General features: G+C 38.6%; 1 protein-coding gene across 7 annotated transcripts in view; it reads right to left on the reverse strand.

The window, feature by feature from the left end:
* Positions 1-22,262, reverse strand: part of PlexB (plexin B) — a 498,951-nt gene that overhangs the window by 50,278 nt on the left and 426,411 nt on the right. For all 7 annotated transcript variants that reach the window (XM_083117847.1, XM_083117846.1, XM_083117851.1 and 4 more), the window contains exon 6: positions 19,297-19,429. In XM_083117847.1, the coding sequence (XP_082973973.1) occupies positions 19,297-19,429 (133 nt within the window). The remainder of the gene's footprint in view (positions 1-19,296; positions 19,430-22,262) is intronic.

The raw sequence follows: 22,262 nt of genomic DNA on the forward strand, positions 1-22,262 counted from the left end.
GGGTATAAAGCCTGAGTGAACGCACTGATCGCGTTGTTCTAAACGATTGAGAAAATGCTGAATTGATTAATTTTGACGATTAAAACAATTGGTAATTGCCAAATCCGACGAATATGGGAGATCACGAGCATCCAGGGACCACGTTGGCAGCATGTGCGCAGGCGCACCGTTCTGAAACAATACAAAGTTCCGGATCCGAAGGCCTGGACCTGAAGTGCCGGTTCTGAAACAATACTTTGTTCTATCTGATCTACCATTTTTTTATTTTGATTTTTGTTATTTAGCATCGCCACTTTGGACTAATCGCGACGACGAGGCTGAGAGATGATATGATGAAATTGATGAAGGGACACTCATAAAGAAGATCCATGCCGGTTGGGGTTCGAACCTAGGACCCCTGGCGCAGTAGCGCGCTGTGATAACCACTCCGCCACGGTCAGATTTACCTGATCTACCATAGTCTACTGTGGAATATAAATCGGTAACTGTCTTCACGGCTAAGGGAGATTTCACATCAAAGCGACAAGCTAAGGGTTCGCTTTCAAGCGACACGTGTTGCTTGTCGCTTCGGTGTGAAATCTCCCTTAGACTTGACAACTACAAGACGGAATATTGCATTTGTGTTTAATCCTACGCAATGATAGTAAGTAATGGGGAAATAATATGGGTACTGCTGTAGTAAGAGTAAGCAGACCGAAAATTTGCAAACTTTGAAAAGAGGGAGGCTTCTGCCAGAAAATATTTTTTATCATTCTATGGGGATGTCACTCAAACTGTCTACAAAGGAAGAGTTTGCTACAATAATACTCACACTAACAATAGAGGTGCAAATCCAGCTAGTCGATATGAACATTCATCAGCATACATCAGTTCATAATTGTCTCAGTGTTGCAATATATTCGACAAGACATTTGCTGATCTCGTTACGGGCAGCCTTCTCTTGTCTAACGCGCTCCTTCGGTGCCACAAGTGGTTTGAGTGTCAGCTCGGATGAAATCAACAGAGTTGTTCACCGAGCTATGAGTGAACCAAGCCCAAGTACTTCGGCAGTAAAATGCGTTGCGGAAGTTATTCCTTTGATTTCCTAAGGGACGGCCGGTGGGTGTTACTCCCATCCTCGTCGATCTCAACGAATGTCACACACCGAAAGATCGAACCTCGACCGGGCCCTGCGCCGTCAACCTCACGAGAGGAGCTCAACAGACAGCGCTGGGATTTTGGTGGCTTTCGGGCTTCCCTGGAACCTGATAAAAAATTAACAACGTCAGATTTCCGCTTCCTTTTTCTACGTTTTGAGACAGGACCCCAAACGACCCCGCCACCACCACCTTGTCTTAACCCTCCCTCTTTTGGTGACGTACGACACAATCCTGCTGCGAGCAAAATGTCCCCCATGTTGCTATGGGAACAGGACATAAATATAATTTGCCGCAACCAGTAACAGTCTCGGGAGGCCAGGAGAGATCCACGATCAGAGAGAGAGAGGAGTCTGGGTGATTTTTCTCTCCGAGTTCAAGCATCTTTCTCCTGCAATCACAAACTCTCAGCGGAAGGATATTAACTGCAACTATTTCCCATATTTTATTCCTACCACCTTACGCAGATGAGTCAAAAACACACATGTAATATTTTGCATCCTGACCTTTTACAAGGTGGATACTCTAGGACCGTGATAAAATTTAAGTATAATTCCCGGTTTTCAAGGCGAATTTTCCAAACATTCAAGGCTACAAGAACATGTCATCTCGATTTCAACTTACGTATTACCCCCTCTCAACACCCACCCACACAAATATATTAACAATATAAAGGATGTGTGTGATTCCAATGTATCCAAAAATTCCAATTCAATTAATTTGAGGTGCGAAGTTTAGATTTGCCACTTCACATACTCAGACTGAGTTGGTGTTTTAAGTCTACTTTATACACAGTAAGGTTAATCGGGACTGGACCTACAGTTTAAAGTGGGATCCGAACCACTATATGCCTCCTACCCGGGACCCCTTGATTACAAGGCGACGACGCTACCACTGCGCAATCGGAGAGGCTCTCAAACTTGAAATATATCCACAAACATAAGTCACAAATGTTTCGGTTTATATTCTAATCTACGAAAAATTGTTAACTGTACATGAATTTCATCATACGAAAGTTTACCTATTCATCTTCAAGATATGATATCTTTCATCTGTAAGATATTATTCTGCAAAGGACATTACCAAAGTAAACGGGCTGAGAGAATTCGGTTCCTTCCTCGATAAAAATAAAAAAAATAAACTGAAAAACTTGCCTCTTAGTATTCATAAATATGTATAAATTCAATGTGATTTGGATTAATAAAAGTTGCAATTTTTCACGTCTATGGAGAAAAACTCACGCAGAATTCCCGGGGAGTAGCCACCCTGTTTTGAATTAATCAGAAAATATACTGCTCGAAAAAGTAGTAATATTCAAGCAAAGAGAAAGCTCCCAGATATAACTCCTTTGTTGTTGCTATGATTCAACGAATTCTTTCTTTATTTCAGTTATTTTAATAGATTTTTCACTTGCGGGTCCTTAGGGCTCTTTACTGTCGTGAATATATTTTAGTGAATGCATGCACCAAAATTCTCTTTCAGCCGACCTCCGTGACGGAGTGGTTAGCACAGCACGATACAACGCCACGGATCCCGGGTTCGAATCCCGGCCTTGACACGGGTATTGCTTGTGAGTGTCTCTCCATTAATTTATCATATCATCACTCATCCCCATGGTCGCGATTAGCCAAAAGTGGCAGAAAAGCGACGCTAAATAACAAAAACGCGTTGGGTGATTGACTCACTATCTCACCACCGAATGTTCTGGGTTCGTTTTCACACATTATAGAGTTGGTGTTTCTTTATGAGTGCCTCGTTATTAGTCATCTTCATTACAATTAATCGTCGTGATCAGTCAAGAGGGGCATAAATGTGACGAACCTACACACAAATTATCTTCCACACACTTATTACATTATTTATAAAGGACATATGAAAATAAATACATTACAATATTTCTTGATGAAGTATTTATGTGTGGACATAATATTATGTAGAGGAAGAGTCTCTGAACAAGTTTATCTTATTTTAATGGAATATTTTTTAAAAAATACGTGCGTATGAATTCGAAACTGCCTCTTATTCGTAACGAACTACATTCTCAGGACTATTCCTTTGTAATAAAAGTGTTTATTCACTAGTTATGTGGTATATATTCTGATATGTTCGTTTGATACTGTATTCCATATCTGTATCTTATTTCTTGGCGCATGCTAGACTAAATTTGTCATGCAGTACTCACAAAATGCATTGCTTGGTGTCTCTGAAGTAGTGAATCCATTGAAGAAAATCCCTCTTGTGGTTACAGCATCCCACCTTTGAAGGAGACTTCCGAAAATGAGGCAACACTGCGCGCGCAACAGGTCGACAACTGAAAGCGCGGCCACTAATTCATCTTTATACAGAGAAAACCGTTTACCTAAGCTAAACTAACATTTAGTTAATATAAAACCAACACCGCTTTCGCATACAGAACATAAGGCATTTTTGAAACAACGTCGTCGCTTTGTACAAGACTAGTAACACGGATTGTGGGCAAAACATGTGTCGTTCGTACAGTGTTTGTTCTCGCATTCACTTTACGCTTCGAATTTCCACCGCTGGTTAATTGCAAGGATGAATGAAGATCAGGCAAAATTATCTTTCCTCTCAGATAATTGCTTCATGGCACATTGCTGTACGGTTGAAGGCTCGGGCAAACTGTCCACCACCATTGGCACTCACATTTATGCATATTTTATTTGATGGCTTGCATTGGTGGAGTTGGGCGATCTTGTTTCATTTCTTGAAACTCTTAATGACCAAAAGGAATGGAATGTGTTTGAGGCCAATTTGGGTGCACATGTATTTTAATTGGTAAAATCAATTTCATTTTTTTTACACGGGTTGCTTGTGCAGAATATTATTTTCAAAAATAAAATAGTAATGATTTACGTTACGCACAATTTCTATTTGATCGGCTAAATCATATATTGAACAATAAGCTCATTTCATTTACTGGGGCCTTACTTGTAGAAAGCAGAAACTTAATATTTCTGTTGCTAAATTTGAATTAAAGTTGTACAACACACTTATGAATCTTGATTTGGAAACTCGCTCTTTTCAAATTATTTAAGAGCTATATTAGTTAAGAGTGTAATTTTGGCATTAAATTATTATTATTGTTCAATGCTCAGTTGATACGCTTTTGTATACACACAATTTTCTGTGATATAGATTGCAGTATTTTTTCGTGTTAAGAGTATTCCACATGCGTTAAAGATGATTTGGGTGAACGAACACTTTTTGTGAAAAATGCTTTAAAACGTTGAAAAAGAGCAGCATATTCAAGAAATTAAAGCAAAATTGGATTTTTTACATCTGCGGCAAGCACAGCATGGCCAATGGGATAGCGTCGGGGACAAAAGGATAGAACGGTAAGCCAAACGAATGCGCAGGCGCGCTTGTGTATGTGTACGTGTGTGTGTGTGTGTGTGTGTGCCGGGCGCCACCGCAAATATCACACAGATGGCCCGTAATTACCAAGTTCCCAATCTATCTACTCTTTTTTTTCTATAATTGAAATTAAACTGGTCCAGAGATAAATTTCGGTTCCTGAGGGAAGAGAACACCACCTCCCAATATTAGCCGGCCCACTTCTCCACTGTAGATCGAGCAGGAGGAAGAGGGGAAAGGGGGCGCAGTGGGGGATAGAAATTGGATCTTTCTCAATTAACGGTTGAAATCCTCGGCCACGCATTTTTGGCCATTAAAACCCCGACTTAAAGCACGGAGGGGGGAAAGCCCGTCTTCCTTGCAGATGCGATCTGCAATCGCAAGTTCAAAACCCTGTCTTTGGTTTCTTATACCCTGCTCCTCCAATGTAGAAAATTAACCGTTCCGATTAGTGGTATGCAAACGAAAGACTTTGCCTCTTACCTCGTGGCGTCAAGATGAGTCATCACGTGGCACATGTGCAGAAACCCTTACGTGTTCGTGAATCATTTACTTACCAAAACAACGGAAGAAGGGTTAGATATGAATGTGACAATTTTACATTGCTCACCTGGTCCTTATTAGGTAACTTTCGTCGAGATCAGGCAGGTCCAACTCGGTGGATTCACTGACATGACACAATTTAGTAATAATTTTCGAGACTTCTTACAGAACCACACACCATTTTCAATGGCTCATAAGCAATGATTAAACGCTCCAAAATTTCCGTGATGTAGCATCATTTTGAGTTATTTTGGTTTTTAAGTCCGCTTTATGCACACATAGGGTAATGGAAGTGGGATCCAAACCACTATGTGCCTCCACCGGGTATCGAATCCGACACTCCTTGATTACAAGGCGATAATGTTACCACTGGAAAGTCCTGTTGTAGCAAGAGAACAGTTGTGGAGCTACTCGAAAACAAAAGTAGCAGATCCCAGCCTCGAAAACTAGAAAAATAGTGCGCGCTACGACGCAAGGAGTTCCGAGTTCAAATCCCGGCATGGGTGTTCCTTGTAATTGCTCCATCAAATCATCTCTCATCCTCATCTTCGCGATTAGCCAAAAGTGGCAGAAATGCGAAGTAAAATAAACCAAATCAATCAATCAAAGCTAGACAATAACCGATGAGGGCTCGATGTGCTGACCACGTGTCACTCAATGAAAAGCTACTGAAACACTCCTAGACTCAAAGGGCTGTTGCGCCGCTGAATTTGGTTTCTCAATTAATAAAAAAAATGTATCTGTAAAGATGGATTCAACACTTGAGCAGTCCTAGCTCTACAAGACTTCGTATGAGTTTTTGCTTTAAGTACGCTTATGCAATGATAGCTAGTACTTTAAATTGGGATCCGAACCACTAAGTATTTCCACCGGGTATCGAGTAACTTGAGTATATGCTGTAGGAAAAATTTAACTCGAATTGCAGGGATAAAAAGAGACATAAATAGTGTCGGACTCCCAACTACACAAGAGTAAATCATTATTGTTAGTAGCACACTTTTAAAGGCTGTCAGCGTCTCTTAAACTGTAGGTACTTGCATCGTTGTGAAACTTTTAACTATTATAGTACTTTGCAATGCGTTTTTCTGACACCTCGAAAAGGAGAAAATGGGTTAAAGCATTCATTCATAACTTTTTAATGGTTAAAGATTCGTCGAATAACCTTCAATACTGCATTTCTTGTGAAATTGTAGCCTGATCTTCATATATTATATCACCCCTTTATCCATCTAAAATTTTGAAGTTTAATTCAATATGGCGGACATCGGCTTGACAGACACAACTATGGTTTCCCCTAGGCCTAACCTGTTTTTCTATCAGGAGCCATGACCAATTATATCCAGCATAATTCCTTTACTTTTTATGGCGGGTATTAACGGACTTTTGACTCACCCTGTAGATTCAGAGATATTAATGCATCACATGATACAGATTACCGCAGTAACAGTTTCTAACAATCAGTAGCTAATATCAAAGTACGAGCATAAACTTCAGAAAGTGTACTTTCTATTTCAGCTAATCTGATTTGTAACTTTTCAGTGGAAGCAAAGTTTAGTTCTATGCAAGTTCTACATCAGATAGTAAAATTATGGTTGTTAACTGACTCAGAATAGAAAGCTCCATATGTACTGAGAATATTTTTTTTAAAAAAAAAAGTCCTGTTAGTCGCACAAACAACCCTTTCGTTTCCAACCACTCTTGTTCCTCCAGGCAGTCCCTGTATCTTGTCCGTCCCTCCATGTAACTAAAAATTGTAACACACAGCTGCTTCTGAACGCAGGGAGACCGAACTCTGCTAACTCAATAACTACTGAAAGTAATGAAGTAACAATGTGGTAGGGGAGATATATACATTACCCAGCTGTGGAATGAAGAAAAATAAAAGTCCAATGTACAATGACATTCCCCCAGAGACCCCCTTGGCTATTATCTTGAAATAAAATGTAATTCTCCCCACCCCAACAATGAATGGGGGGAGCTGCCCCTTGTTTTTCGAAATCAAGCATTTTTCTCTCAATGTAGCAAACCTATGCTCCTCGTACCTGTGAAACCTTTTTTGTTCAGCTGGGTTTCAAGGAACTCGAGGAACAGGCTGCCCAAGTGTGCTACCTTGATTAGAGGAAAATAACATGCTGGTTCCAACTTTAATGGTAGCGCTCTTTTCGGGTTAATCAAGACGAGGCGACCAAACACCAACCCTGGAAGCCTCAACATCGCTACCATGTTCTTTGACAGCAGTGAAAAGAGAAAACGGTCGAGTAATGGGAAAGAAGATTGAGAGAAGGAGTGGGAGGTAGAAGGAAGATGAACAACACACGATGCCGTCAAAATGTTCCAACATTTAACATTCGCTCCTCCTACATCTGAAGGACACAAATGCACAGGCACTTTGCAAGATGCTGGCGTGTGTTGCTGCTGGAAGGGCCTTGACAATCCAACGCCCACAGAACTAGATTTGGAATTCTCCGAAAAATGTTATCTTGGTAAGCAATCAGGGCATTATGGAAAAGTTAATGGTTTTGTTGAGAGGTGCTTGTAGGGAATTCAGTGCCTGGGCTTGAAAAGCTATTGTTGAGCCCTTCGAAAAAAATAGCTGCTGATTTGACAGTTCGAGCGGGCTACTTGAAACCACGTTCTTCCTACATGTCCACTCAAGTGGTTCACCAAATGCCGGTGTCACATTTTTAGAGTGACGTTAGAGAACAATTCCTATTAAACCCCAATTTTGAAACTTACACAATTTCATCAAACAAATCAGAAGTTTTGTATGAAATAATTAACTAAAAATCCACTTCTTAATATACGTTCAAAATTATTTATATTCAAAATATTTCATCATGTAACGGTTAAATATTTTGTTATTATGCCAATCGTCCTCGTTCCTTAATGTTTCGAAATTAGAGTTTAAAGTCTTAAAGTGGACTTTTATTTTACCAGCTTATAATTATTTTTAAAAACTTCAGCATTTGGAAGAATATGAAAAATATCAACCCTTACGGGTGTAACTGGGTGGTTTCATGTGGTAATATTGCAGGATGCAGTCATCAAATTACGATACCATATTCACATCCAAACTATACTCATAACTCAAGTAAATAGTAGCAACCTGAGAAAGGCAAATATCAACCCTTACGGGTACCTGGGGGAAACCCTGGGGGGTAAAGGCGGTTAGGGGCGTGATGCTGATCACATCACCCCCACTCACGACCGGATCAAGAAAGTGTGGGGCGTTACCCCCACACCCCCTATACGCCTTCATGGCGTGGTGCTATGCACAGGGGAACACTTTACCTTTTACCTTTACCTTTTTACCTGAGAAAGGCAAAAGCAATAGAGATTTACCTAATATAATTATTTATTCCAGTTTGACTAAGTACACATTAATATAAGGCAAGGTCTACATGCTCGATTGGATGCACGCGCGCAAGGCACACGCATGTATGTATTGTAACCTTCAAAGTTGTAAATTCCAAACATCTACAAGAAACAAGAAGAGTATCTTCTCTTCACGTCTTTCTTTCATGATGACTGGATTCAAACTGTCTCAATGGATCAGTAAATGTTTGTAATCGTAGACCGTTCTTCGATTAACACATACAAAGCTATGATCTCGAAGGATATAGGAAAAAATCTTCAAGTGCCACACACACTCGCTTGATTTGATGGCAAGGTCTGAATATCTAGTCCCTACTAACCCTTTATTGATAACCTCCTATTCTTTGACCTCAAGCTCAAATGTTGAAGTTGTCATTTGAGTCAGCATTAGGCATATTTGTATAGTTGCTTTAAACATTGAAAGGACGTACTCATTAACATACAAAATACAATAATGTTACAAAGTAATTTGAGAGTGGCCATAGGGTTACAAAGTTCTTCTAAGTAAGCATACTTCGTTTAAAACTTTGCAAAACATTTTATCAAATGAAAATGCTATGTAGGGGTACATATTTCACATTTTCTTCCACATCCTTCATACACTTCAGTTTAATCATGAAAATAAATTAAAAACAAATACAATTTACAGAACATTATGTGAGATTTTATCACGATTGGATTTCATATGACGAATAGCATATGAAAATCGACGAATTTAATATTTATATCAATAAGATAATCAAGAAGAAATATTAATTTTGTTAAGTAATTGTAATGGTATTCACTTGCAGGTAACTTATGATAATTAGTAAGTTCACTCCTTTATATTGGTCTGCCGTTATGTTAATTAAAAATCTCTTAATTATTCTATTATACTTTTAGAGGTAATATAACATGAAATCTTCTGTTCGAGCTTGATGCTGTTAACAAAAGTGCCCGAAAGAGGAACCATGCTATTTTCAAAACTGCGCAAGCTCTTATAACGTCTACAGACAGAACATTTTTTTGTGAAGAAAGGGTTGAATAACGAGCCGGCATATGCCTTGCTCTTCAAGCACGCCGACATAGCAGAGGTTTGCTCGTTCCTCACCTTTTACCTTCTGTCCTTCCAACTCCCTCTCATTAAATCTAATTAGCTAGCGACGCCCGTTCGAGCTGTTTGAATAATAATTAACCCTTTCCCCTCTTGGGCCTCAAAGAGCCGCTTCTCTGGATGTGGGTCGCTCCTGCTGAGCAAGCGGGTCTCTAAAAACGTTCTGTACCAAAGTCTGGTGATTTCCTCGTCCAGAAACAAAGCACAGACATACACCGTGCGACGTTCGAATTAATATTTCCTTACACACCGGAGGCGATTAGCAACTTTTCTTCTGCATTAAGCTTTCATACCGCCAAGTGGTGCTCAGGCGTTAGATTTATTCACACCGAAGGCGAGAAAGTAAATTAAGAACAAATCCTCTCTATATTTTATCGGCTCATTCGCCACTTCTTAGAAGACTTCCTATAAAGCAATTTTCCAACAAAACTAAAGATTGCTAGCCTTTTACTTGAAATTTCGAAACGAGATGCTGTACTCGCGGGGTACCATAAGCGCTGAAACACTTGTAGACTAAGAAACCTATGGCGAATAGAATATTGGCCAAAATTTTTAATAGTTTTCATAATTTTCTCCATTCTCGTTTCATCATTATTTCGTCCTAGTCTATTCTGACGAACTAATTTAATCCTTAGTTTTATCGTAATAATGTAACTGTGTTAACAGCTTAAGTAGTGACGCTACCGTATAATTAGAAGTGTGTAAAGTATTATACAAGACTTTATATGTATTAATATTATATTGTATAAAGACATTAAAATTTTCAATAGTGACTTAAGAATTAGGCAATTACATGTACCTATACACAGAGTAGTGACAATGAACAAAAATTTCCATATGTGTACAATTATATCTTGGTTATAATACCCGGGTATTTCATAGACGGCTTATTGTCTCCTGTATGAATGAATTTTTAGCTTATTCGTATATTGCATTGCTTTTCCGCAAAATTTGACCAAACTCGACGATGAGGATTGATGATATTTGGATTAAATTGATGAAGGGGCATTTACAAGGAAACACTCTTGCCAGGACTCGAAGCTAGAACCTTCGGTCAAAGATTCCTGTTTTTTAGCTCATTAATGCACTATTCAAATCTCCCTTGTTTCATCATATTAGCTTAGAAAAATAGTCTTAACTTGACACTGAGACCAAGAATAATAAGTTTGTTCTGTCTTTATTGGGTTTATCCATTTTAATTGTTGCAGATAGATTAGAGGTGGAAATATGCAACATTTGACAATATACGTGAACAGGCAACATATGACAAAATATGTGAAGAAAGGTCATGTGGTTATGGTGTACACCCAGCTTAACATGTCTTGCATTACTGTGCTAATAAATCTCACCACGGAAGATGTTTGAACCTATGGCAAGCAGGTTTTTTTTACACACACACACACACACACACACACACACACACAATAACAAACCGTTTAAAAAACTATATTACTACCTTTAGAGAATTTCTCCTAAAACAGTATATTTTCTGATTTTTGTTGTTAAATCTATAGTTTAAATTAGTTTAGCGTATTTTGCGTTCTTTCTTGGTAATAGCTTATTTTACGTCGCTTTTCCAAGTTTTGAGGCCTAGCTTTAGTCTGGGAGTTCCTTTGTTCAGTGCCCTTCATTGATTTGATTAAATTATGATTCACTCATAGTTACGATTAGCCAAAAAGTGGCGGAAAAGTTACACAAAATACAATAAATGCTTTCTACCTCTTACGGTTAATCGCGATGACTGCAATGATAACGTTGAAATGAAACTGTCGAAAGGGACAAAGAAATACCCAAGTTCAGGCGGGATCTCGAACCTCTGTTCCAACAGCTGTGAGGACACATGCCCAGTTGAAAATTGCCATACATAAGAAGACTGTTCGTTTATTGACCCAGCGTTACAAAGAGATGCAAAGGAAATGCTGGGAGATAAACGCCCAAGACGAGCGAAGCTAATAAAGGTTCTAAACAACACTTCAAGCACATCCAGCAAACAAAGCACATCAAGTATTCTACGGATGCCCTTGGTACCTACATGGTCGCGGCAATTTTTTTCTTTCTTGAACATGTTTTCGCTATTATTCAGAAACGTTAATTCGCTACAGGAATAAGCAGAGGAGTCACGTTAATAAAATTTCAATCATTAGAGTTTACGTGACTCAGATCTTAATGCAGCAGCGGTGGCTCGAAAGTGTCTACCTGAACTCGCAACAAAACAACTTCTTGCCTCTCGGACCCCACCAAGACAAAACCGGAAAAGAACTATTAGGCGTATTAATGGTGCACAGATGCGTCATTATGCAGCGAGATGAACGGGGAGAAAGAAAACATACTCGCAGAATTCTGTAAATAATACAATAGTAACTTGATCCTGTTGAAATTGAGTATTCTTGCTAATGTGATTTAGTATGATGGCGGCAGTATGCTACGATTGCAAACAATGTTCAATTGTTGGGAACGGAAGCAAAAATACCAAACAAAAATTAATTTCCTTGAAACGCTTGAAAAATAAATGGAAATTAATTTTAAGCGCGTATTACCAATAGACATGCATCATGAGTTCAATCCTTGGAGCAAACGTATATTAAGCCTACAGGCACACTCTTTCTCCTATCTGACCGTGTAGTGAGTCGTTGCTGATTATCTGAATCGATAATCCCAATCGATAATGTAGAGCCTCTCATGTATGTTCAGGACTAAGACATTAGGCAAGAACTAACATTGCCTTTTAAAAAAGTAAAAGTTCACTTTTTCTCGAATAAAATTACATATTTGATAAGAATGTCACTTTTAGAAGCTTTAGTACAGTCACACTAGTATTAATAACAGTCGCAAACTGTTGACAATACAGTTATTATTAGGGCTGAACCGATAGCGATACCGACGCGATGATTCGGTATCAGGAAGTATCGGTTGGATTTTATTTACCGATTCCGGCCGATTCTTTTCCGTCATTTTGATCGTTCGCGGGGTCCGTGAAGAATGCCGTGCGACACTTTTACGAAGTCAAATTATCCTGGAAATTATGCAAAATTCGAAATTCCCATTGTTTTTGTGCTTTTCCATTTCCAGTATTATTATGACAAATGTGATCTTTTAATATTTGAAAGCAAACTCTGGTTAACTGATGCTCATAATTGGAGTGGAATGCTCACCCAATAATGTTAATCGATATTTTGAACAGCTTTTTAATTGTTAACAATATTCAAGGATCGGTATCGGTAGGATTTGATTTTTGATTGATTTGGTGTTTGAAGTCCACTTTATGCACAGTAAGGCTAATCGGGAGAGTTTAAAGTGGGATCCGAACCACTATGTGCCTCCACCGGGTATCGAACCCGGGACCCCTTGATTACAAGGAGACGTCGCTACCACTGCGCTATCAGGGAGGCCCTCGGTATCGCTATGGGCATCGGTTCAAAGTGGTATCGGCTCAACCTTAATTATTGTTATTGTAGTTTCTCAGTTACAGTTTCATCTTTTAGCTTATTATCCAAACCTTCATCAAAACAAACATTGAATAACTAACTAACTAATACGGATCTAGAATATTTCCATTTCAAGTTAAATTAATATAAATTTATTTCGATTCCCATCCTCGTTCGTTCTCCAAGTTGAAGCCCAAGTCCCAGTCTGAATCTAATATCGCCTCAAACTATTCTCCTAAGAGCTTGAAAATAAAAACAGTCGCTTTCGTGTTTCCAATGCATCAGGAAATGTTATATTTTAATGTTGGATGATGACAAGTGTGTTTTCCCCTAAAACGCTGTGTGTAACCTCGCTCCTCCCCCCACCCTATCTACCCACATGAATCATCAATGTGAGGGCAATAATTACTGGGTGTTTAGTTGATTGACTGTTGCTCGAGGAAATCACAACACAATGAGACTGATCCGGACTTTATTCCCATTACATCGCGTGAAATGTACGAGTATCGTTAAACAACGAACGACAGGAAGAAAGCTCTTTTCTGAATACGAAAATTATATAATATAATACAGGGAGGTTATTGCAGCATGCCACCGCTTCAGCATCGGCCGCTTGCCGGTCCAGTCATGCAACAGGTGCCGGCAAATTGCGTAACAGATAGCCCGTAACAGAAACCGCTTGTTTTGTAATGTTTCCACTTTTCACAATTACAGTTACAATTACAATTGAAATAAGCACGTACCTTGTCGCACGGATGCAGGAAAAGGTGTCCTCCCAAATACAAATATTTCTGGCACCTTATTTCTGACGTCTAATCTTAGATTAGTCATCGCTACTTTATTCTCAGTTGTCGCGACAGCGCCTGCAGCTTATCGGGGGTTGGGTGAGTTGTCAGCCGCGAGATGGCGCTTCATACTGCACGTGTCGGCAGTGATGCCAACCGTAGGGACATGTCCCTACGCATAGGGACTTTTCACTAAATTTCGCCCGCGTAGGAACGTAGGGACAGATTTTGCCAAATGAGGGAAAACGTAGGTACTTTTTTCAATCTTGGTAAATTACATTTTATGAATTAGTTTATCTGGATACTTTAGCGAGGAGGAGAAAAAAGAACTAACTAACAGATCTCCATCAGAATTTTGGAACATGTTATCGGTTACCAAAAACTTTCAAGGCAAGTTCCTTTTTGAAAACATTTCCACTCTCGCGAAAATAGTGCTAACATTGCCGCATTCTAACGCGGAAACGGAAAGAATATTTTCAATGTTAAGTGATACAAAAACAAAAAAGGGAAATAAAATGGGACCAAAATTGTTAAAGAATGCAGGAAATACAGCATCACCAACCAACATCTATCTCTTCACAGCAGCAGCATGTATGACTTCAAATAACATAATCAACAGTAAACGACTCAACGTTATTCATTAGGGGTGTGCTGGATTCTTTACTTTAAAAAGTCGTTAATTCTCGACGTTTTCTGCCTTGTAAGTTTCTGGAACTTATCGAAAGTTGTAAGTTTTTATTCTAGAAATGCAAAAACAATCACTTAAAGTGAAAATGACTTGTAAAATTCGAGATTTCCAGTGCTTCGGGAAATTTCGAACATTTCCCGTCCAGAAAATTTTCCGACTTGGTCGGGAAATTGCAAATTTTTCAGTCCCGAATGTCGGGATTTAAAAAAATTACCGTCCCGATCCCGTCCCGACCCAAAAAATTCTGTCCAGCACACCCCTATTATTCATTAAGGCAAGAATTTACAATACCGGACCCTTCTGTAATTTCTATGCTACGTCTTATACTCACGAAATAATTATTCGTGATTATTTATCTCAAGTTAACATGTTGGGGTGAGGGGGAAAAAATGTTCATTAACGTGTAGAAGTTGTAAAATAAGCTTTTCAATTCTCGCAATGATTCTCCGTATACAAGTATGGTAGCCATATTTGTTGATATGAACAAATTAAAATTAGTTACGCTGTCTACAGCGTTGCCACACTGTTGATTTCATACTTGGAGAGCATGGATCGTGTAAGAATGGCGGAAGAGAACAGTAAAAAAGTTGTTAATGTTGTACAGATTGTTAGGTGGAGTGTGCAGGAGGATGGCTGTGGGCTAATTAATAAACTTATGGATTTCAGTATATTGCCCAAAGAACGTGCTTACATGTGACAGCGACAATCACGATGTAGAAGAACTGATTTGATTACAGGTAAATTTGGCAACAGTACATCAATCATAAAATTGCAGGATACGAAAATGGCCTTCGATGATGAACGTTTGCCGTTAAAGTGCTACGAAAATAATATTTTTTATCGGTTCGTAATCACAATTACCGCAAAACCATTCAGGAATAGCCCCACTGACCATTCTCGGTAAGTTTAGGTTAAGTTAGGTTAGGCAAACATAGTTAAAATTTGGGCTCGAAAAAAACATGCACGGGTAGCCCAACAAACCATTGACGGATAGCCCCACGAACCATTCAGGTACGGTTAGGTTAGGTTAGGATAGGCAAACATAGTTAAAATTTGGGGTCGTAGTAATATCAGGAATGTATATTTCGTTTTTTAAGTATTGGAAACACAAAATCTTCCGGTAAATAATAAGCAATCGTGCCGATCGCGGACCACTCAATGTCACTTATTTTGCAATTTCTACACGTGACCCCCCAAATTTTAACTTCAAATTCGTGATTAGGAGGCCTCAATTAGTGAGTATGCGAAATATTACAAAAAATCGCGGAGAGGTCCTATATTGTAAATTCGCTCCTTCATTAATTGTGGAAGCACCGAGCAGAAAGATTTGGTAAGTAAATGTGTATATTTTATCTTCTGTTTGCATGCTCATGAGGTGTTTTTTTTTTAGTCACTTTACTTGGCGTAGGGACATTTGGTCAGTTGTAGGGACATTTTGACTACGTCTGTAGGGACATTGCCGAAAAATGGTTAGCAACACTGTCGGCTACCAGACAGTGAGTCTACGCTCATTCATGTTCACTTCTGTTCGCGTTTATCAGTACGCGTTTTGTTTATACTGTGTTATTGAGTTGGTGTGCTAGTGCTTTATTGTGTGTTAATTGTTATTCATTCATTACTTATGTCGTTAAACAAATATAGTCTTGAACATAGAGTTTTTATGTACGATAATTACGTGAAAACGAATTCTTGCAGAAAAGTGGTCAGGGATTACGATAGACAGGATCTCTTGAACCTAAGAAACGTGTTGTATTGCTGTTGAAGGAAGTCATTTTCAACATCTCTTATAACACAGGAGGTTAGTGATCATCATTATTATTACTTTTAAATATCATTTTACGCTTTCGGTTTGCTTTATGCGCCGGGATGCTGTCTTCCCTTTCTGTCAACTGAGGATAAAGTAGCGATGTCTAATCTAAGATTAGATGTCAGAAATAAGGTGCCGGAAATATTTGTATTTGGGAGGACACCTTTTCCTGCATCCGTGCGACAAGGTACGTGCTTATTTCAATTGTAATTGTAACTGTAATTGTGAAAAGTGGAAACATTACAAAACAAGCGGTTTCTGTTACGGGCTATCTGTTACGCAATTTGCCGGCACCTGTTGCATGACTGGGCCGGCAAGCGGCCGATGCTGAAGCGGTGGCATGCTGCAATAACCTCCCTGTATAATTCTAATAAAACATCAAATGTTTAAATTAATATAATTTACAGATTTATTCGTAATAACATGTAAATTAATAAATATCGTATTGTTATTATTACATAAATTGGTAAATAAGACTGTATAAGAATAGAGATGTAACAGAACGTATTCATTATCTAGCTTACGTGCAGTTATGATCGCAAAATGTGTATAAAACGACTGTCCTGGCAAGGAAATTAATATAAAACAGAATTGAATATTTATTGAGTAACAAAAAAGGATGACAAAAAGTAAAGCTCCTGATTAATATTTTATTCATGTTATTGTATGTAATAGTGTACATAAATCATCTTTGGTAATGTCATTCAAAGCCATATGATCCCAATATAATCCTTGCCTTCCAGTAAGTTCGGCGGAAATAAATTAGCCTCGATTGTACGTACAACAAATACTAATCAAGTACATTTTCATTATTTAATTTTATTACTTGGCAAGTCTTCGGGTGGAGAGGGGACCCTCTCCCTAAGTATGTTCTTGCAAACCATCGTATTTATAAGCCTCTTCCGGCAATATTCTTATTCTCACAATTCACATTACACAAAATAAAGACACTTAGATAAAATGGATTCGCAATGATGATACGAACTTCTTACTTTTGGAAAGATAAAGATTGGCTTGGATCTTGTTTCCTACATCCCATCTATTTACGAAATCCTCCATGTAATGTAATTGTAGCCGCCTGCACAAGACAGGTGAACATCCGCATTGATTACATCTCCAGCGCTTTCCCCAAGCCCCTCTGATTTTATTATCTCCACGTTGCAATTCGTCGATGACGTGGCCATCTAATTCAGGTAGTCTAATTACTGTTTCGCCTTGATAGATTGCAGTACGGCACTAAAATCAATGCGAAATCCCTTGGGAGTGTGAAGAAAAAAAGGGAAGACCAAGTAAACTAGAATTCAATTTTGGTAATTACCAAGTTGCTACTCGTGTGTTATTAAAGCTAACATTGCTTCAGGCCTAAGATAAACAATTTATCAATTGTTATTTACGCGTGCTTCGTCGTGGTTTGATACATAATACAGTGTTATCTAGTTCCATTTCTAGTAGTATTTGCATTGTAACGAGCGCACCCTATGCTAAATTGTCAACATATGTTTTTTTTTTTTTTTTTTAAAACTATGAAACTTGACCAAATGGGGTTATGATGATCATACTGTAATTGATTTTCATATTATTTGTTATTTTATGTGGCTTTTATATCTGTCTAGGTTAATCATGAGGATGAGGATGAATGAAGAAATGGCTGACGTAAAGAAACACAATGACATATTCATGCCATATCCAAGATTCGAACCAAGGGGTCTAACTTCTCCGCCAAAGAACTCAAGTTTCTTCAAACAAAATACGTAAATTTCAGAAAAATAAATATTGGAGGCAGAAATAAATAACCAGCTTTTACGAAGCTCCGACACGAAATAACAGTGAAAATGGAAACTTAATCCTTCAATTTTCATTTTATGTAGAAGTCGCTAACCCAATTACAGTTCATGTGTCCTTTACTCTCGACACAACATAATTCGGTAACTACAGGATTCACAACCAACATGTTCCCTTATCGGAATTGCTTGTATCTTATAGTAACTATTATGCGACTTATTTTTTTGTAACAGTACGATCTGCCACAGGGAATAGAATCCAGGACCTTTGAATATGCGACAAAGCGTTAACAACTGCAGTATGTGCAGTCACGGACACTTCTGGGTTGTAACACTCCCATTAACCTTCAATGGAGTCATTCCAACCCAGAATTGTCCCTGACTGTACACGGAATCCAGAGAGAAACAAAATATAATTAGTGATTATCTCTTATCAAATTAAACAAAAAATGCATTTAAAATTATATTAATTCAAATGAAGTTCAGAATTACCTAAAGTATACATTGCTTTTATATTAATTTTACATAATTTCGATTTCGTTATATTCACGACAATGATTGATTGTTAAGAAAACTCTGTGAGAAGAACGACACTCGTTCAAGTAAAGGAGTTTTAATTCTATTTCAGTGCCTATATCGATCATGTTCACCGATTTGTTTGAAAATGAATATTAAAGACGATGGCAATCTATGAAAAAGTTCGTTTCTAGTCCACTTTATGCTCAGATAAGGTAATCGGGGCTGGACCTGCAGTACAAAGTGGGAATCGAAACCCGAACCCCTTGATTACAAGGAGAAGGAAACAACGATGGTGGTAAAAACGCTGAACATGCGTACAAATGCTGTGAATTATCGATATTCATGTAATAATTCTTCCAAATGTCGTATGACATTAACTTCAATCCAGTGGCAGGCATCAAATTAGTTAATTGCAATTAATGCAAGGAAACCCTATTATCTAACACTAAGTGCAAACTTGGAGATTGGTAGGAATGCATGTTTTTAAAGAGACCACATCACCCTAAATATCAGAGTAATACTTCGAATCTGCAAAGTTATTTATTTACATTGAATACTTTCAGCAAAGTAAAAACACAACCTAAATTAGTTGTAATAGAGCTATGAAAAACAATGAAATAATTATATTCAGTGATAAAATCCAGAGATCGTGTTAAATTAAATACCCAAGACTCAGGTTCACACAGATAATTAATATCAAGTTAAAATAACACAAGAAAATAACCGATGGGAAATACAAAATAAATACCCCAGCACAGAATATACTTACCGTTGTCATCTGGTTTATAGGTATGCGATCGGGAAGAACTTGTTCGAAGTCGATGCATTGCTGTCCAGAGCCCAGCGCCAGCCAACGAGGTGAGCTGTGGCTAGCCTTCTGACAAGCGCTGCGAACCGTACACCTGGAACAAGAGGAAAAAGGATTTCACACACAACGAAAATTAATGTCTGTATTTTACCCACACCCACCAACCCTCCATCTTCCCCTTCACACTCGACATGGAAATACGCGCTGAAGCCCCGGTAATTGCGTTTTGCTTCCCTCTGCCCCTTACCAATCGATAGCTGGCGGCGACTTGTACAAAAACCACCCCAGGTGAATTATGAGCTAGCATGAAGAGGGGTGATGGGCTACTGTTGCTGTTATGTGTGTGCGGGAGCGTGGTTCGCACATACGCTCACTGCTGCGGCAAAGTTGACCTAAAGTTCAGTGCGTTGCCCTTCCTTGCCAACCCTGGCAGTTTGGGGTAATTGAGAGTACTGATTCAACACGGAAATGATGATTAAAAAAAGTGCGAGAGACCGTACCGTCAGATTCATTATAGCTTATCTGCAAACATGCTTCGCTTGTACTATGATTATGGCAATGTTATGTATCGTACCATAATTCTTCTGTCCACCAAACTACCCTCACCCCCATTTAAAGCTTACGAAGTGCACTATCCACCTACGGCTTCATGCTCAATTTTATATTTCACAACTCGGCGGTTAAAATTGTTATATCCGATAGAAATCCCTGTATATATTGTTCCCTATTTATCAGTTAGTTCCAAATTCAGGGTTTCATTTTAAGGTTGTAATAACCAAAATGCTAGTGATACCTTGTGTCAGCATTTTTCCTATTTTACGTCGCTTACAAAGACGATTATTATTATTATTATTTATAATAATATTATTATAATAATATATATTTTGACAGTGATGTACCTGGTTGTCAAATCGTGCTCATCACAAATAAATATTATTATTATTAAACATCCATAACGAGCCCGGGACTCGATCTAATAAACTTTGGTGACGATGGCACAAGTATTGTAACCAAAATTTAAATTTAGAAAACACCATATCAACATTTTATGCGAGAAAACCCTGTAATGATACAGCGTGTTTGAGAGAAGGCATAGCTAAGTACCTTAAATCACTTATTTCTTGTAGTACGTACATGCATCCATATTCAACATAACCTGTACATGATTAAAAGATTACCCAATATAAAATGATTGAATCCATTGCCGAAGATCGAATTGCAGTTCTTTTATTAAAAAAATAAATAATGGCCTGATAGTCCATCGGTTTACCACTTCGTACGTCAACCAATTGCTATCGTTCGCCAGAAAACACTGAAACAGATTTATTCGATTAAATCAAATTTTTCACGGGAGGCTTCTTTTCTACTAGTACTAATTTTCTTGGAACAGAGTTAGTGTGCACAAAAAAGCCTCAGAAGGGGAAAAAATCTTATTGGAATCAAGCTATTCAAAGCAGCACGACGTGAAAGTCAAGGTATCATAAAAAGAGACACCGGACACGAATGGGAGCTTTCTGAAAACGGAATTAAGGAGGATGGCCAGTTCTCATCGATTTCCAGCGGGCCTACGGGGGAAAAATGCAGCGGAACAAACGTTTTCCCGCAGAGTCAAGTGATCACTCTTGTTGGTCTCAACCATGAACCGAGCTTGGAAAACAACAAAGTCTCCATCTCACGACTTCCCAACAGACGCTCGCTCTCCTCCGTCTCTTGCCCTTGTGGACCTCTTTAACCTTAGCAACTGGCTGCAAACAAAACAAGAAGACATTCTCAACGTGAGATCTGAGCGCAGAAAGGAAACTGCCACTCTCAGAATTCCCAAAACAAATTTTGATTCTCCAGTACATGGAAACCTCCTAGACGGCGTTATACTCCTTCACGGTTCTTGGACGTCCTGTTAATTGCCCGCAGAGCAGTTCTTGAGACCTATTCATGCAATCACGATCTGTAATCAATGCAAAACGAAAGGACTTGGCAAAGGTGGTGTGCTTTGGGACAAGAACATCAGCATCCAACAAGTTTAAGTACCAATTAAAACAGGGTAGATTCTTTTCTTGATTAACTTCATAATTCCAACATGCCCTTAACACGTAACGTATCCTGGTACTCCCGTTTTTTTTTTTTTTTTTTTTTTTTTTTTTTAAAAAAAGATAATACTATCCTGTGGTCAAAGATCATGTGGAAAAATGAAACCGCATCTGCATGTAACGACACTGGCAGTTGCAGGATCGAAAAATCAAATAAACAAAAGTTCAATAAACGTCAAATGTAGGACATTTACAGGATTGTTTACATGTCCTGTCAAAATACACGATCATAATTTATCGGCTACGCCAATAAAAAAATGGAAGAAAAGTTTACTGCATAAACAATAGTGTATCAGTGCTTTTGAATAATATAGTACATAAATAAGAACACCGTTATGGCCCACTTTATGCACTGCACAGGAAGGCTAATAGGGACTGGACCTACAGTTTAAAGTGGGATCGGAACCACTTGTGCCTCCACCGGGTATCGAACCAGGAGCTAATGAGGATCATTACGGGAAGGGAAAGGGCGGGAGGGAGGGAGGAAACTCAAATAAGGGACCTGGGAACCCTCCTACATTACGCCTGGACAAAGGGGGCGAATAAGATGAGGGAGGGGAGTGAAAGTGCTTGAGAGCGGTGTGCAGAAAGCGAATTGTTGATTCAAATAAAAAAATGGAGAGGAAGATAGATTGTAGTGAGGGAAGATCTCACAATTAACATGAAAGGAATAGACGAACATAATAGGACATAAGGAAAGGGGATATGTAAAAACACCTCATTGATGAATGGAAATGTGTGTACAGCCGAAAAGGCTCATACTGAAAATAAATCTATTCTATTCTATAAATAAGGACAATTACTTTTGGCTGGATTAAAGGAATAGATGCATCAACAATT

Source organism: Lepisma saccharinum, chromosome 2 (assembly GCF_977018435.1).
Source record: "Lepisma saccharinum chromosome 2, izLepSacc3.1, whole genome shotgun sequence".
Classification (NCBI taxonomy): Eukaryota; Metazoa; Arthropoda; class Insecta; order Zygentoma; family Lepismatidae; genus Lepisma; species Lepisma saccharinum.